This window comes from Poecilia reticulata, linkage group LG10 (genome assembly GCF_000633615.1).
Source record: "Poecilia reticulata strain Guanapo linkage group LG10, Guppy_female_1.0+MT, whole genome shotgun sequence".
Taxonomy (NCBI): Eukaryota; Metazoa; Chordata; class Actinopteri; order Cyprinodontiformes; family Poeciliidae; genus Poecilia; species Poecilia reticulata.
In genome coordinates this window covers 21,657,777-21,673,372 of record NC_024340.1, presented here as the reverse complement: position 1 = coordinate 21,673,372, position 15,596 = coordinate 21,657,777, and the positions used below count along the sequence as shown (strand labels likewise).

Below are 15,596 nucleotides of genomic sequence, written 5' to 3'. Positions count from 1 at the left end.
AAAAAAAAAAAAAAAAAAAAAGAGCGTCACTTTGGCCACCGTCTCATGAGAGGTAATAATATGCTGAGATAACTAAACTATAGTTAAAGGTAAATAAAACAACATGGAACAGGGTGCAGGATTAATGATTGTCCCCTCACTGCAGAGACGACTAAATAAAACTACAAAACAGAGTGATCTAGCTTTGATCACAAATATGGACTAAACAACTCCCTGCCTTGTGGCTACTTCAGGCTTGGTATTGAAAGACCAGAGCTCAACACGTTGCAGCGTACACCACCTTAAAACCCCCCAGATAGAACTGAGAAGATCCAAAAACACCAGAGTTTAACCCTAGCAGCAGCTCAAAAAAAAAAAAAGAAAGAAAAATCCTTGAGCTGTAGAAATATGTGATGTTGAGCAGTAAACTTGCAGTGGGCAGCCGGCCCGACCTGTTAATGTCCAGAGGAAGCGATTTAAAATGACCTTGAATTAAAGCAAAACTGCAATCAGAAGTAGAACCACAAAGAGAGATGTTGCTGACAGGAGCTGATCAGCAAAGCCTGAGGGGACAGACTGCATGTGGGCTCAGACAGACATTCAGTATGGGAACTTGAGTATTTATAACGCTTTAACTTTGAGACAGAGCAACACGGAGTCATCATTAGTGCTAGCTACAAGGCTAAAGGTTTCAAGGGTAAAATAATTTGACAACTATTCCACAAAACTGGTCTTTCTGGAGAAGAGTCAAGAATAAAAAGTGTTCAAAGAAAGGCAAACTTTTCCAATTCACAACATAGGAGAGAGTGCATACATAAAGGTTTATGGCTTATACTCAAAAGGTTGGTGTGATAACAACCTGCACGTCTCCCTGAATGCACCACAGGAATGCTTTTCTTCAGAAGGAGGCTGATCAAGAAAATACTAGAGCTGCAACTAGCGATTATTTTATTAATCAATCATTCTATTGGTTATTCTGATGATTAATCAAATTAAAAAAAAATGGGCACAATCTACAGAAGCTTTTTTTATACTTGAAAACTGCTGTTTACATTGTCGCTCTCCATCCAATCTGACTGAGCTTGGTCAGTTCTATGAAGATAAATTCCGTCTCTAGATGTATAAAGCTGGTGGACACAAACTGAAAGACTCAACTGGAATCACAACAAAACCTGTTTCTATAATGTAACGGTGATGCATACTAATACATGCCACACTTTTCAGATCTAAAAACTTTAGATCAAATTGCTTTACTTCTACTTAATAACTAACTATATCCCACTCTGTGTTGCTCATCAGATAAATTCTCAATAAAGTAGTTTGTGGCTGTAATGTGAGAAAGTTTAAGAGTTATTAATACTCAAATCTACACCTTCCATTCTTTACTTGCCACATGTTGTAAATCAAGCAGTTAAAAGATTTGGATCAGATCATCAGACGACCTACTGCTGTGACAATGAATGAGTTAACGGTTTCAAAACAATCTGTTTAAATCAATGCCAGAGCTAAAATTTAACCGTGCATATTTTTCTAATGATCAGATTGATTTTTTTAAGTGTCTGAATGTGAGGATGACTCAGTTTTAAAACTATATCCAAACACCTCCATGCACACAGTCACCCACACACACCCTAACCTACAGTCACATTAATTTCAGGGTAAATAAACTTGGTGTGATGGGAGACCCTGTGTCTTATGTAACTACGGGCAGCAGAGGCACAAGGAACAGAATACACATTAAGGGTCTTTACCTAGAGAATACCCTCTTGATATTATCCCACACGCTAGCCACTGTGCTAGTTACTTTATAGGAGAAACTAGGATGATAGGGAGAAAAGGACAGAACAACGAGTCAGAGACAGCACTGAAAAAACAAACCATATCATGGGAACAGAAACTGAATTTATCCACAGAGTGGCGTCGTGGATAAAAAAAAAAGAAAGACAGGGCTTTGTGTGGAAGTGTGTGTGTGTGTGTGTGTGTGGACTCTCACGTGTCCTTGCGCATCCTCAGGTGCTCAAAACCGAGCAGGCCTCGCGAGTTCAGGGACATCAGGACATCGCGTCCCTCCACGATGTCGAGCCTGAAGGGCCGGGCGCTGACGATAACCCGCTGGGACTCCGCTCCCAGGGACAGCACCACCCCGTTCTCGTCCTGGGACAGGAGAGACAGACTGGGACGGAGGGAAAACTTCCAATTAGGGGACAAGTACTCTGAATTAGTGGAATTAAACTTTCGACTCGGACTAAAAACGAATCCGCCACGCAGTAGGGAAATCTCATGAAACACTCACGGCTCGGTCGGCGGCTCCCTGATGAGCACGTCTGGGACTTCATAACGAGGCTTCAGAGGCTTCAGCTCGTTAATCTTCACCCTCGTTATGTTTCCCTGGAGACGGTAGAGCTCGAGCAGAAGACGCACCTGAAAGCAGAGATCAGCAGATTTCTCTTCAACACCGCAGCAACATCGCTGATTGGACTGAGCCAGAAACACAAGGAACTCGCTGCAATTTCAACTTTTGCCATAGAAAGCATTTCATGCAGTTTGACTGCATGGAGAACAAACCGCAGCTCTGATGATAGCAAGTCATACTTAATCCAATTGAAAGGTCATTCTTGATGTTTCTGTGAAGGAATGTTGCCTTGAGGCAGATCTGACCGACACAATGATGTGCTTTTAATCTGCTAAAATCATATTTCCACATGTGTGATGTTTAACTTCTTGGAACTAACTTTTATTTAGTCTCTGCAAAAATATTTAGAAAAGGTTCAGCCTTCCTTTCTTACTGTGAACAACAGACTATTAGTTTATTTTAACAAGCCTGGTGGTGGAAAAAGAAAAGCACAGCTGCAGTGATGTCTACAGTTTTAAGTAATAAAATGATTTAGTAATAATTATATTCTAAAATGATTCAAATTCAACTTAAAGTTCAGATTCCACACACTAACAAAATATTGATCAAATAAAGATTAAGGCAAAAGAAAAAAAGTGTAAAGTCTGTGCAGAAAAACTAAATATGCTCCAGAATTCTGCAATTAGGTCAAAATTTAAGAATAATCAAATAAATCTGAGACTGATTTTGTATGACTATGATGCCTTAATTTCATTCATTCTTGTTTTAGCCAAGCAGTCAGCCATACTTCACAGCTGCTTCAATTAACAGTGTTTATAATATTCAGAGTTTTGCCCATTCAAATCGTTTCATCTGATCTCCCTGTTATTTTTAAGCGTCTGATCACGCCACACACAGTATAGTGGTAATAAAGTTTTGTTCCCTTATCTTTTCCTGACTATTGTAACATGTTGGGTCTTACCTTTTAATCCTGTTGCAGATTTACTAGAATAGTTAGAAGAGTACTTTCCATTACCACAACTATAGTAGCTTTGAAAATTGTGATTCAATATGGGGGGCATCAGATTAGATTAACTAGTGCTCGACTAGTCGCAAGTTTTAAAGCAGAGTTCATTCAATAAATAATTTCTCCAAGCAGATGAAATTTGCTGTACATATTCTGTAGGTAACAAAGCCTGTCATTTACCATGGAGTCTCTTCTGCATTTCTACGACGGCGACTAGTCAAAGTCGACTTTCATCACTTTAAAAATATGTACACATTAGTTATATATTACAGAGCTCCCATATGATGCATCAAATATCAAGGTGCTACCTTTATAATGTTGAACATACTTGTGCATTTTATGAATCTGAAACAGAAAGATGTGCAAGTCAATAACTGAAAACCATTGTGTCTTAATGGTTTGAATGGAAAACGTGGGAGTCTTGGAAATTACAGCTGATGTTAAATCCATCTTTGTGAAAAAGTTACTGTTTCAGTGATGTTTAGAGTTAACTACTGTTGGGTTAAATATGTGAATATTAACCCTATGTTTCAGGCAGGCAATGTTTAACTAAAAAAATAGCAGCACATAATTTAAATACTGTAGAATATAAGTTAAAAGCTTTATAAAAAAATCATGGGTCAATTTTCATTAATGTAAGAATGTTAATTTTTCTTTGTAAGCTATTTCACTTTAGATTAGATTTATGTTTAGAGTAAAAGTAAAGGCAAACTTATGTTTTAGTAAGATATCCTCCCCCTTCTGCCAACCCGGTATTGAATCTATTACACGTGCAATAATCGTGACTAAAAGTCCCAGAGTTCTACAACATAAGAGCATTTCCTTAAAGATTACAAGATTTACCCAATTCTTAAAATAGAAAAGTTTTAGATCCATTTTTATCTTTAAAACCCTTAATGCAGTGGTTCTTAACCTGGGTTCGATCGAACCCCAGGGGTTCGGCGGAGCCTCTGCCGCGGAAGTAAAGCCTCATCATCATCAGTGCCGTGGGGGTGGTAACACAACTAATATAATTACATTAATAATTACATCAGAATACCGCAAAGTCTATTATTCATAAATTTTTCATTCTCTTAAGAATGTAGAGCTAATTAAATTTACATTAAGGCTTAATGTAAATGTACCCAAGTGATCATCCAACTTTAATCTACCTTGTTATTGTCATTGATGAGCTGCAGGGTGAGCCTGGTGTTGGTCAGCTCCATGGTTTCCAGGAGGGCCCGATAAGGGGACTCTCCGGGCTTCATCGCTCGCTGGCGCCTGGCACAAGGTAAAAACAGGCATCAGTCATAAATCAGGCATGTGCTTTGTATTTGAAAATGTGCCTTTCAGTAAATTCATCACTTTTCCATGTTCCACTCACTTGCAGAAAGCACTTTGGTCGCAGGTCTTGAAGTTGCCCTTGTCCACAGCCCAGGACCCACTGAGGCACACGGCCACCCAGAGCAACAAGACAGGCCCCATCCTGCGGAGGAAAAACCAACAGCACATCTCCAGTTCATGCACTCTGGTTTGATTGAGCAATAGCCAAATAATTACCCGAGGGGACGCTCTACAAACCTGAGGAGGAGCTGTTAAACCACACACCTGAACTTTGAGCTCGTTGTGATTATAAAATACGCCCTTAAATCAATTGTAGTTAAATCTTTACCATTTAAATCCTGCAACCACACGAAGTGTATTCAAATAGAGTGCTGAACACTGCTTTTTGAATTTTAAAAGGGCAAAACTACATCGAACGCGTCTCTTTATTCCTGTCAAATCTTACCGATGCAAATTAACGTGTTTGGACTATTGCCAAGACCGTATTAGCTAACACAGCGGCTAACGGCTGCTAAAATTAATCTGTGCCCATATTAATTTAAAAAACACGTTACATACTGGTTAAACGAAATAACCGCAACACTATACGACTCTTCGGTTGAGCAATACATGAGTGACAACTGTAAGAGTACGAATAAGTTCTGTTAATCAGAACACTATCATGCTAACCTTGCTAACATCCTGCCGAGCCGCTAATTCAATTGAAACGGAGATGGAGACTTTTCCACTAGTACTGGGCTCCTTCACGGCGTCCAAACCTTTAATGACTTCTGCATTTACTAAATTCAACCCAAAACTTATAGCCCCTGCCAGCAAGCTAAGAAAAACCGAATGAAAGCGGTGAAAAATAAAGAATAAAAAGAGCGGAACTGCTCCGTCTTTACCTCTCAGTGAAGGTGGCCATCTCGATTCGGATCCCGTTTGGCTCCGCCCCCTTTCACTCTGCAACAAAGATCGTTTAAAAAGGAAGATTCTCAGCAAATGACCTAAAAATGAGTGCTCAATTTTTAATCCAACAACAAACCGAGAGGGAGGATTAATATAAAAGTCAGTCATTTATTTATGCGAATAATGTTTAATGGAGCAGACATGGGAACTTCTTGGGAATATTTATCCTCTCAGGGTCGGACACGTCACCTCCAAGATCCACTCAGTGAAGCGCACACATTCATCCCGGATTTGTCACGTTGGATTTATTTCAGGCTATTGTGGTGCTCAATATAAACTGTGCCTGTTGGCTGCAAGAGCCACCTAGTGTTCTTAGATCGTTGCTATGAGTTAAAGTGTAACCTTACCTGTAAAATTGACATATAAATCAATCTGAACTTTTTTATACTTTATTCTGTTTATATTTTTTGGCCAAATTAAATTCAAAAGTACTTTATCAACCCCAAAGGGAACTTAAATGTTGTAGGTGGTTATACCAGGCTCTTCAGTGGTGTTGTAGATGGCTGTGGTCAAGAAGAATTTCCAGAAGCAGTCTGAATTATAGCGAATCTGAAGAAGATTCTGACTGAAAACACTCTGTTGTTGAAAAGCAGTCTCATGAAAATGGTTGCCCATTTTATTGATATGTTAAAGAACCCGTTGCACCATCATCTCCACAGTAGTCCACAGAACAGAAGCAGCCTTCTTCAGATTGACTACAGAAAATATGCAGCATGTAAGTTGTATTACTAGATTATTATTATTATTAATTTGACATAAACTGAATACACAGAATTTTCCCTGCTTTTTGTAAATTAAAGTATTTTTGTCTTGAAAATCTGAAGGCAAGAAATAATCAGTTTGAAAATTAAATAAAGGTGTACCCCAAGGTTCAGTTCTTAGCTTTTGTCATGTAATTGATTTTCTATATTTGTATGCTGGTTTGCTGATGACAATTGGTTTTATTTTATTGGTAAAGACATTGCTTCTGTTATCTTGTATTTAGAGTCCACTGAATTGAATAGAAATAAAATACTGTTTCTGCCCAGCAGAGCCGACAATAACAAACAAAACTTTTACACAATTATCAGGACTCCAGGCAGCGCAATTCATGTTAAATAATTAAAAAAACCCAACAGCTAAATGCATAAAAGGCCTCAAGAAATCGTCCACTTTGGGGATAAATAAACCTGCTTCCTAATGGTAGAAAGATGCAAAAGATCTAGATAGATGTTGCCCTCTAAGTGACTCTTGAAGACCTGGTTGAGTTCTCTTAAGGCATCACTAGCAATGTTTGTAGATTATGAAGTTTTACATGTAGCTGGTGCAGACATTGTACATGTTTCATTCCTCCATTAGTCACTGTAACACAGCTCTAGGTAAACCAGCAGAGAAATCACCATGTTGAATTACCTGGAGAACTAGAAATGAAATATGACTGATTTTAATTTAGAAGCTAAAGATGTGTGAAGAATATCCGTTTAAAACTTATTACCTGTAATGATCTCCAGTTCGACCTGATGATGCAGCAAAAAAGTACAAATTCAGCAGCAGTTTACGACTAAATGGAGATTTATTTTGCAATGTGGTGTAAACAAGTTTGTTCCTATAACAAAAGATGAAAAGTATGTTTACACAACAACTAGAATTAGTGGTTTTTCTGGAACCAAAATGACAAATTATGTTTGAAAACTATCTTTTTTTACAGTTAAACAGTTCCCAGGGCTTTCTAATAGAAGTTGAATGGAAAAGTACCAGAAAATATAATCTGAAACAAAAACTTATACACTAAGCTTTACATTTATGAATATTCAGTCCACTCTTTAAGTAACAACAGTAATCTCTCCGTTTGACAGTAACTGCTGACTTGCATCTCCAGTTTGTTTCCCTCTCAGAGCTGAAACCGCCAGCACAGATGTCCCAGTGTGTCGATGTTTTTATGCAGGACGCTGTGGATCGGTGCCACGTACCTAGACACGTCCCCGTCCCGTGAGAAATCCCTGCAGAACATGCCTTTGTCTGAGCTGAAAACAAACTTCTGGGGCAGCGGCCCGTTGCCCCTGACGTATTCCCAGACGGCCAAGAGCAGCAGCCTCACCTCAAACGGGGTCAGATGAGCGAAAGCCTCGTGTACGTTGGCCAGCACAGGCGGCAGGAGCTGGCCTTCGCCCATGCAGGACACCAGCAGGCAGGAGGCCTGGAGGTGCCAGGGAGAGTCTGTTGACAAAGCCTCGCGGGAACCCTCCCAGTGGGACAGCAGCGTAGCCAGGAGGCCTCTGAGCACGGCGGAGCAGTAGCAGAGTGCCGGCCGTCCGGCTGCCACAACCTGAAGCAGGGGGAAGAGGACCGGGTGGGCCTCGAAGCACCGCCGGATGTGGATGTCTCGCTCCACGGTGGTGCGGGCGTGCTCCTCGGGGGGCCAGGACAGCTCCCCGTTGGCCACGTCTGGACAGACGTTTTCCACTAGCGTGACGGCAATGACCTTGGCTGCCTCGGCGTTAATGGGTGGCGGCTCTTCGGGATCGGACGGCGACTGTGAGCCGTTGAGGCTGGACGAACTGCAGCACTGAACAATGACGGCTAGTAGAGTCTGGATGTTCTGCAGAGAAAATACAGAAAAGCCGCTTACACAACTGGCTTTGGTCTTATTGATTTAGACCCTGTAAGTGTGAAGGAATCAACGACTATATTGACAAAGTGATGGTCAGCAGTTGGCATACAGTTAGTATTTACATTTCTTTTTAACCTTCATTTCAATTATTTAAAGGGGCAGTATTATGTGTCTTCCAGGCACAATGTGCCATTTTATAGCATAATTAGCTATAAGACTGAACCAACAGTTGCTATAAAAATGTTAGATATATCATATATGACTTAAAAGGAATCAGACTTTGAAATTTAATGCCTTGAAATCGGGCCTGTTTCTTTAAAAACTCCTGCTCTTTCAGAAACTCGGCCTTCAGGAAGTTATCACAACATGACTCCTCTATTAACTCTTTAACAACATTTTTACGATTAAATTAGAGCTCAGCAGATGTGCAGTTCCACCAGGTGTTTGCCAATTGCTGCTGGCTAGTCTGAAGGAGCCGAGTCAGGGAGTTGCAGGAGAGGACTGCTTTGTGAGTCTGAAGCTTGGAAACTGCAGCTCTGAGTAGGAGCTGCGCCTTGAAGGCGGTGCTAGGCCCACCCAAGTGTTTTGTACAGCTGACTGGTTGCCATAAAGATTGGAGGATTTCTCAAACAGTCAAGGCAACAATCCTGGTATGTTTTGGATGAGGGAATAACAACATAACATGATATAAGGATAAAAAAGTTACATTACATAATAACGCCCCATTAAATTGTTTCAAGGGGAAATGAATGAACTGGTGCCCAGGTATAAATTTTTTGTGTATTTTCGTTGATCTAGCTGTTAAAATTAATCGCTAAAGGATCATCATTAATATGTATTGGTGTCCATAATGACTAAACCTCTGATCAGAACTCCATCAGTAACCCACCTGGATGACTCCTGATGGATCGGGCAGATTTGCAGCAGTGCGAGCCTTCAGTCCCTTCCCGATCACTCCTGCGTGGAACACCGACCACACGCTGCCAGAAAAGTTCACCGTGGTGCCGAACCGACAGTTAATGTCCAGCAGAGATGCGCCCAGGTCAGGGGACACGGACGGAGAGGCCACGGGAGCTCCAGACATGTCGGCGATCTGGCCGCCAAACAGCTCAGCGTTGCCCTTGTGCAGCGCCCCCTCCACTAGCTGCTGAATGATGGCCTTCAGGGTGAGGGCGGAGTACGCCGCGAACCGGGTGAGGAGCAGAACCGAGCAGCTCACAGCCTCGCCCGACTGTCCCGCGTCTCGGCCCGTCTTCCCTGCCTCCCCACGTCTCCGCAGTGTCAGGAAGAAATGCGTGACGGCGGCTCTGGAGAGCAGCAGCAGGTGCGCGGGGGAGGCAGTGCGGGGCAGCGGGCTGCAGGACAGCAGACGCACGGCGGCGTGAGACACGGCCGGGTCGCCGTGGAGCAGGAGAGGCCCGAAATCGTGGAGGTGCACAGAGACTGCAGAGCCGATCTGGGCGGCCATGGAGGACTGAGCTCCTGCTCCTGCTGCTCCTGCTGCTCCTGCTGCTCCTGCTGCTGCCTTCTTCTCCTCCTCCTGGCTCTGCAGTGCCGCAGCCAGGTTGAGCAGCAGTTGCCGCAGCTGCCGCCGGCCCAGCGTGTGCGTGTGAATCTGAGCCACGCAGTGCGCCACGGCAGCCGGAACGAGCCCGACCATGCAGGACGAAAGCGTGGCATGGAGCTGCCAGGCCAGGGCCAGCTCCTCCGGGTTGCGAGCCTGGGTGAGGAGCTGGCAGAGAGTCTCCGTGGCGACGCTGGGACCGCCGTACACCGACAGAAGGCACAGCAGCTGATGCAGCCAGAGGTGGCGCTTCCTCTCCAGGCGCAGCGTCTCTGCGCAGAGAGGAGCGACATGCGAGCGCAGCTCCTCCAGGAACGGGATGACCCTCTGTGGCTGAGAGGAGGCTGAACCGAAAGGGCCGACATCTGACCCCTCTGAGCGGTTGAAGACCAGTTTGTGGAGATGCAGCAGCAGCATCTGCAGCAGGCGGTCGCAGCCTTCTCGGACTCCTTCGTGAGGCGACGGCGTCGGACCGGAGATGATAACGGATGCTGGCGTCGCCGTGTCTGCCAGGAAGCGCAAGACCCGGGCGCCCCCCGTGGGGCTCTGGCTGATGAGGTGGACGGCCAGCCCCAGCATGTTGTCAAGCTCCTCCCTGGGGAGGCCCTGCAGCAGAGCCTGCAGCTGCAGCAGCACCGCAGGCCGCAGCAGCTCCACCAACTCCGAAGACACGGCTCCGAACAGGTTGGGAGACATGGCGGCCAGCTGCAGCAGGAACGGCACGGCGGCGCGCCGCAGCTGGGGGGACGCCTCCCAGGAAGTGGAGGAGGACGAGGGAGAGAGAGGAGTAGAGGGGGCCAAGCTCTCCTGAAACATCCTGAGCAGCTCCTTCCTGATGCTGTCGGAGTGATGCACGGCGAGATGGCCCAGGATCCCCACCACGGAGCCGATCTTCGGCACTCTGCTGCCTTTCTCCACCAGGGGCCCCTGATCTTTGGCCCCGTGGGAGCAGAAGTCCTTCAGCCCGCAGGCCAGCACTCTGCTGATGATGGTTCCTGGGAAGGCGGAGCCGATGTGAGCCACCACCCAGTCGAAATGTGGCGAGTGTTTGACCGACGTGTCCAGCAGTGCGTCCACGCAGGCGTCCGGACACCAGGCCAACATGGCCGCCAGGCACTGGGAGTAGGCCTCCATGAGGGAGCGCGTGGCAGCGCAGGACATCCACAACTGCAGCAGCTCGTTGAGGCTGGAGGAGTGGGGGGCCACCCTGCGGCCGGCGTGCTTGCTGCTCAGCTGGCCCAGAAGGTCCACGGCCCAGGTGGAGACCAGCGGGGCCCAGGCCCGCGGGTTCAGACGGATGAACTCCGACAGGACGCCATGGACCTCCTGCAGCAGGCAGGAAGGGATGAAGGAATAAGCCACACAAATATTTGATACATGGAACATAATCCCTTATATTCCAAGATTTCAGAATATTCTAGACATTTGGGAAACATTCATCACCGAGTTGCCAAATTTAGCTTCTTTTTCAGGATCATGTCACTGTTTTTATTTATATCTGGAGCAACTAAGATGCACTTCATTCTAGGGCAACTAATGATTATTTTAGTTATTAATTAGTTTACCGATTAGACCCAATGATTAATCAGACACAAAAATGGACATATTTTGCACATTTTTTATGTAACCACAGAAGTTTTTTCAAATTTCTATTTTTTAATACGAGTTTAAATGGCAAATGCCGTTTTTTTTGTCTTAACACTCCAATTAATGAGTAATTGATTACTAAATTAGTTGACAATTGTTTCAGCAAATCAATTCATCATTATTAATTCAATTGTTTCAGCCCTACCAAAATCTATGACACTAAAACTGTAAAAACACAAATTTTAGCAAGTATTGTTATTCCAACTGTTCGTGCAAACATTTTTGTACACTGGAAATAAGAAAAAAGTAACTCACAAGTAACTTTTCAGCAGGAAATAGCAGCATGTTTAAGTCAATAATTCCTAATATTAATGAAAAAGTACGAGTTCCACTTTTAACAAGACATTTTCCCGTAAGTGTTCTCCGATTAATCGTCAGAATAATCGATTACTAAAATAATCATTAGTTGCAGCTCGCTAAACAATTATGGAAATAACCACTTTTCTAAATATTTTAAGGCTTCGCAGGAAACTTGGATGAAGTCTCACCTGTATGATGTCCTCCAGGTTGGAGGTCGCCCCAGAGCTGGCGTTTCCCTCCGTCTCCAGGTTGTGAAGAAACGTCGACACATGCTCGTCGTACACGCCCCTCAGATGCTCCAGCACGGCGCCCCTGCAGGCCGGGACCGAGCGCAGCAACCGCACGGCGCAGCGGGCGTGCTCCCTGACGCTGAGCTTCCGGCCCTGAACGGCGTCGACGCCGCTGATGAAGGACTTGATCTCCTGGGATAGTTCCTGGGCACTGCGAGGGAAAGGACAGGATTAAAGTAGGACAACAAATGATAAGATGTTGCTAAAGAAAAAAAATCTGTAAAAGTTAGTTATAAACTTGTAGTACATACAATATTTAATTGGTAATTGATTTCACCTGGAAAAGCCCCATCCACGGAAAATGCTAAAAATGTAAACATAAAGCTGCACGAAAATGTGAAAATACAGTCAATACAGTGATGCATATTAGTGGGATGTTTTGTTTCAGCCTAACAGGGAAATCAGTCAGAATTGATGTGAAGATGGATGGAGCTAAATACCGGACAATCCTGAAAGAAAACCTGTTAGACGTTGCAAAACACCCAAGACTGGGGTGGAGGTTCATCTTCCAGATGAATTAAGACCTTAAACATACAACCAGAGCTGCCTGGGGATTAGATCAAGTGTTAGAAAGAAAGCTTTCCTACAATTAAATAGGAAACTTTGACAAATTAGAAAATTTGTCAGAGTTTCCTGACAAACTCTGACAAGCTTAGGTCAATAATTAAGCCAAAACTATAGAAAAAATACATACATTTTGCATCTACAATAAAAGAAGCCTCTGTAAATATTGTTTTAGCTTCAAATTCTGCAAAAAGGTTCTTATTAAGCACCTTATCCTATCAATTCATTAATCAATTAATAAAAAATAATAGTTATCAAGTTATTTCTATCTATTTTTATTTTTCTGTATTTCTATTATTGTAAAAAAAAATCTTAAAGGAAAATCTGCATATAGTGTCAATGTTTTTGACCGATTGTCTGACCGATTAATCAATAGCTAAAATAATCGTTAGTTGCAGCCTTACTTTATATGACATAAAAATCTTAATAAAACGCATTTAAGTTCAAGGTTATGTAAAAAATATATATTTAAAGACTCCAGAGATATGAATACTTTACTAAGGGACTCAAACTGTTATGTCTTTACATTCAGATTATTAAAGCTTCTTTAGACGGCGTCTCTAAAATGAGCATTTTATTCGTCATACTCTTTTTTTCTCAATGGTACTGTTTTTATCTTCTCGCATAATCTATGATGTTTACATTTTAAAAAATTATTCTACTGTAATTATATGCAATTAATTTCCCTTCTGGGACAGATACAATGTGTATCGGCTGGGGAGATAAACAGCATACAGAGTGCTGAACAGCTCCAACACCAACAGACAATCTGTATACATCCCGAACTGAATGGACCCCTGCTGCTGGAGCTGGTTCCGATGTGACAGAGAACATGTCTGTGTCCTGTCGGCTGAGGGCTCCTCCTCCTACCTCAGAGCGGCCGGAGCTGTGTGGCTGTGGGGGCTCTGCATCGCTTTCAGCGGACTCCCGTCAAAAACCACAGACATGGCGGAATCCTTCAGCACCAAGCCGGCACATCTAACCCGTCCGTAGGTCTCAGGGCCTCGAGCAGGGGGTTTATCTGGAGCTTTTTGGGTGTTTGTTTCATGAAACTCAGAACAAATACAACCATAGGGCGGTCCACAGCCGGAAGTTGGAACTTCTTTTGCCGTTAAAACCGGAAGCATGACATCCACCAAGTGTTCTCACTGGCGACACCTAGCGGCGACTGTGGGTTTTAACTTTCGTTTCTTTTCCTTTTCGAATTATTATTTTTTAAATCTTTTGTTACAGACATATTTTTAAAATTATGCCATAACTAAGCCGCATTGTGATTCTTGTCACTCAGGGTCGATCAAATATAAACTTTGAACATGCGACTTCTGCTTTCTTATTTGAAGATTACTTTAAAGTATTTACATATGAATGGTAGTCTATTGAGAAAACGTAGACGTTTGGGATAAATATGGAGAATTTTACCTCATGTTGAAGTTCCCTAACAGGAGCACTAGATTAATTATGAAGAACAAAATTTTATCAGTACATCAGTGCAAACTTTACTATAAGATTTATAAGCATGGTTTTGATAGTGTTTAATTTTATCATTGACAATTTTCTCCATGCCTGCCCAAAACCCAGAAGAGACGAAAGTTTAATAAATGTGTTACAGTCTCTGACTAAATTAGTAAAATCTACAAATTTAATCCAAATCCTTACCAAGTTAATCCAAGTTTATTGTTATGAGGGTAAGTTTGTGCAACATTTTGAAATTATGTGACCTTTTAAATCATCCATGCCTTCCTCCAATTTATATGTTTATTCCAAAGAAACTTTCCTATGGGTGATATTTCAGCTGTTAATGTCTGTATTTCCGTTTCCTTATGTGTTTCCTTTATTGTCCATAACTATTTTAACTTTTTTTCTTATTACTTTCCCTTTTAACCAGTGATGTTACAAAGCATTTTTAAGACAAGTTTTTAATTTGAGATAAGATCAGTAACCTCTGCAGAAGTGATGCCCTGCAGGGGGAGATGGAGGGTGGGGCAGAAATAATGTGACAAACTGAAAAAGATGCTTCCTGAATGCATCCAACTGGGAGGAAGAGGGCCCAGAACAGACCAGTTACTCTGTGGAGAAACTATTACTATTTCTTAGTAAAACTTTAAAATTACTCTAAAGGAGTCATATAGTGTTGCTGAAAAGAGGGATGTCTGTTTCCATCCTGTGACCAAATCTTCGATAGGTGGAAGAAAATGAATGGGTGGATGAACAGAGGTGGGTAACCAAAAGTTTTACTCATGTACAGTATCAATATCTCAATATATTTTTACTCGAGTAAATTTAAAATCAGATCTCCAAGACATCACTCAAGTAAGAGTGAAAAAAAAATTTGGTAAAAAGGCTATGAAATGATCATAATGTCTGACTCAATATTTTACAATTGTGTCATCAGACATCAAAAATTTTTTATAAAGTTATGTCCAAAGTCTGGTATTTTAAGGACTAAAATGAAAACAAAAAGATACAAATAAATAAACAATTTACATCAGAAGAAACACACCCACACACACAAATGTCACAACAGGCTTCACAGTTGGAAAATAATATAAAAAAAGAAAAGCTTGTGTGCGAACAAGAGGTCTCACTTTAACATGAACTGCAGGTTTGTCTCTGTGTCTCATGTATTTTTGGTTGAAACATGTTTGTTCTTTATTCAGTGAAGTTACTCACAGTGAATAGAGTATTAAAACATTTTACCCAACTAAGAGTAGCGACATCTCATAATAATATTAAGCTAAAGTATAAAGTCTGATGTAGTAAGACTACTCCTAAAAGTACATGTCTTCCAAAAAGTTACTCAAGTAAATGTAATTGGTTACTACTAGATGAATATGCAGTGATTACATTTGATCACAGAGCTTACTTTATCTAGCAATGTGTGGTAAAAAAAAAAGTAGAAATATCGCTTCAGCTTTTCATTCACTTGAAAATCCAAACAATTGTTGTATAAAAATGTGAAATAGGTGCATCAAGTAGAATCTAAGATTTTAAATTGTGACAGTCACGACTCTCAGCAGGTGTGAGTTTTGCAG

At 42.3% G+C, this 15,596-nt stretch overlaps 2 protein-coding genes across 5 annotated transcripts in view; both read right to left on the bottom strand.

Moving 5' to 3' along the window:
• Positions 1–5,622, bottom strand: part of ganabb (glucosidase II alpha subunit b) — a 17,552-nt gene extending 11,930 nt beyond the window's left edge. The window contains exons 1-6 of one of the 4 annotated variants that reach the window (XM_008420415.2): positions 5,546–5,622; positions 4,702–4,803; positions 4,490–4,598; positions 2,273–2,400; positions 1,973–2,152; positions 1,731–1,796 (exon numbers count right to left, since the gene is read on the bottom strand). In XM_008420415.2, coding sequence (XP_008418637.1) covers positions 1,731–1,796; positions 1,973–2,152; positions 2,273–2,400; positions 4,490–4,598; positions 4,702–4,803; positions 5,546–5,565 — 605 coding nt within the window. In that variant the 5' untranslated portion in view covers positions 5,566–5,622. Of the gene's footprint in view, positions 1–1,730; positions 1,797–1,972; positions 2,153–2,272; positions 2,401–4,489; positions 4,599–4,701; positions 4,804–4,898; positions 5,260–5,330; positions 5,485–5,545 lie in introns of those variants that run through there. The other 3 variants (XM_008420416.2, XM_008420418.2, XM_008420419.2) reach the window with 3 other exon arrangements.
• A 1,520-nt stretch (positions 5,623–7,142) lies between these two features.
• On the bottom strand, positions 7,143–13,636 carry ints5 (integrator complex subunit 5). Its single transcript, XM_008420420.2, is given in 5 exon segments — positions 7,143–8,187; positions 9,089–11,089; positions 11,899–12,151; positions 13,435–13,579; positions 13,582–13,636. Coding segments are annotated over 5 exon segments (3,162 nt in total). The 3' UTR covers positions 7,143–7,479.
• Between the last annotated feature and the right edge of the window lie 1,960 nt (positions 13,637–15,596).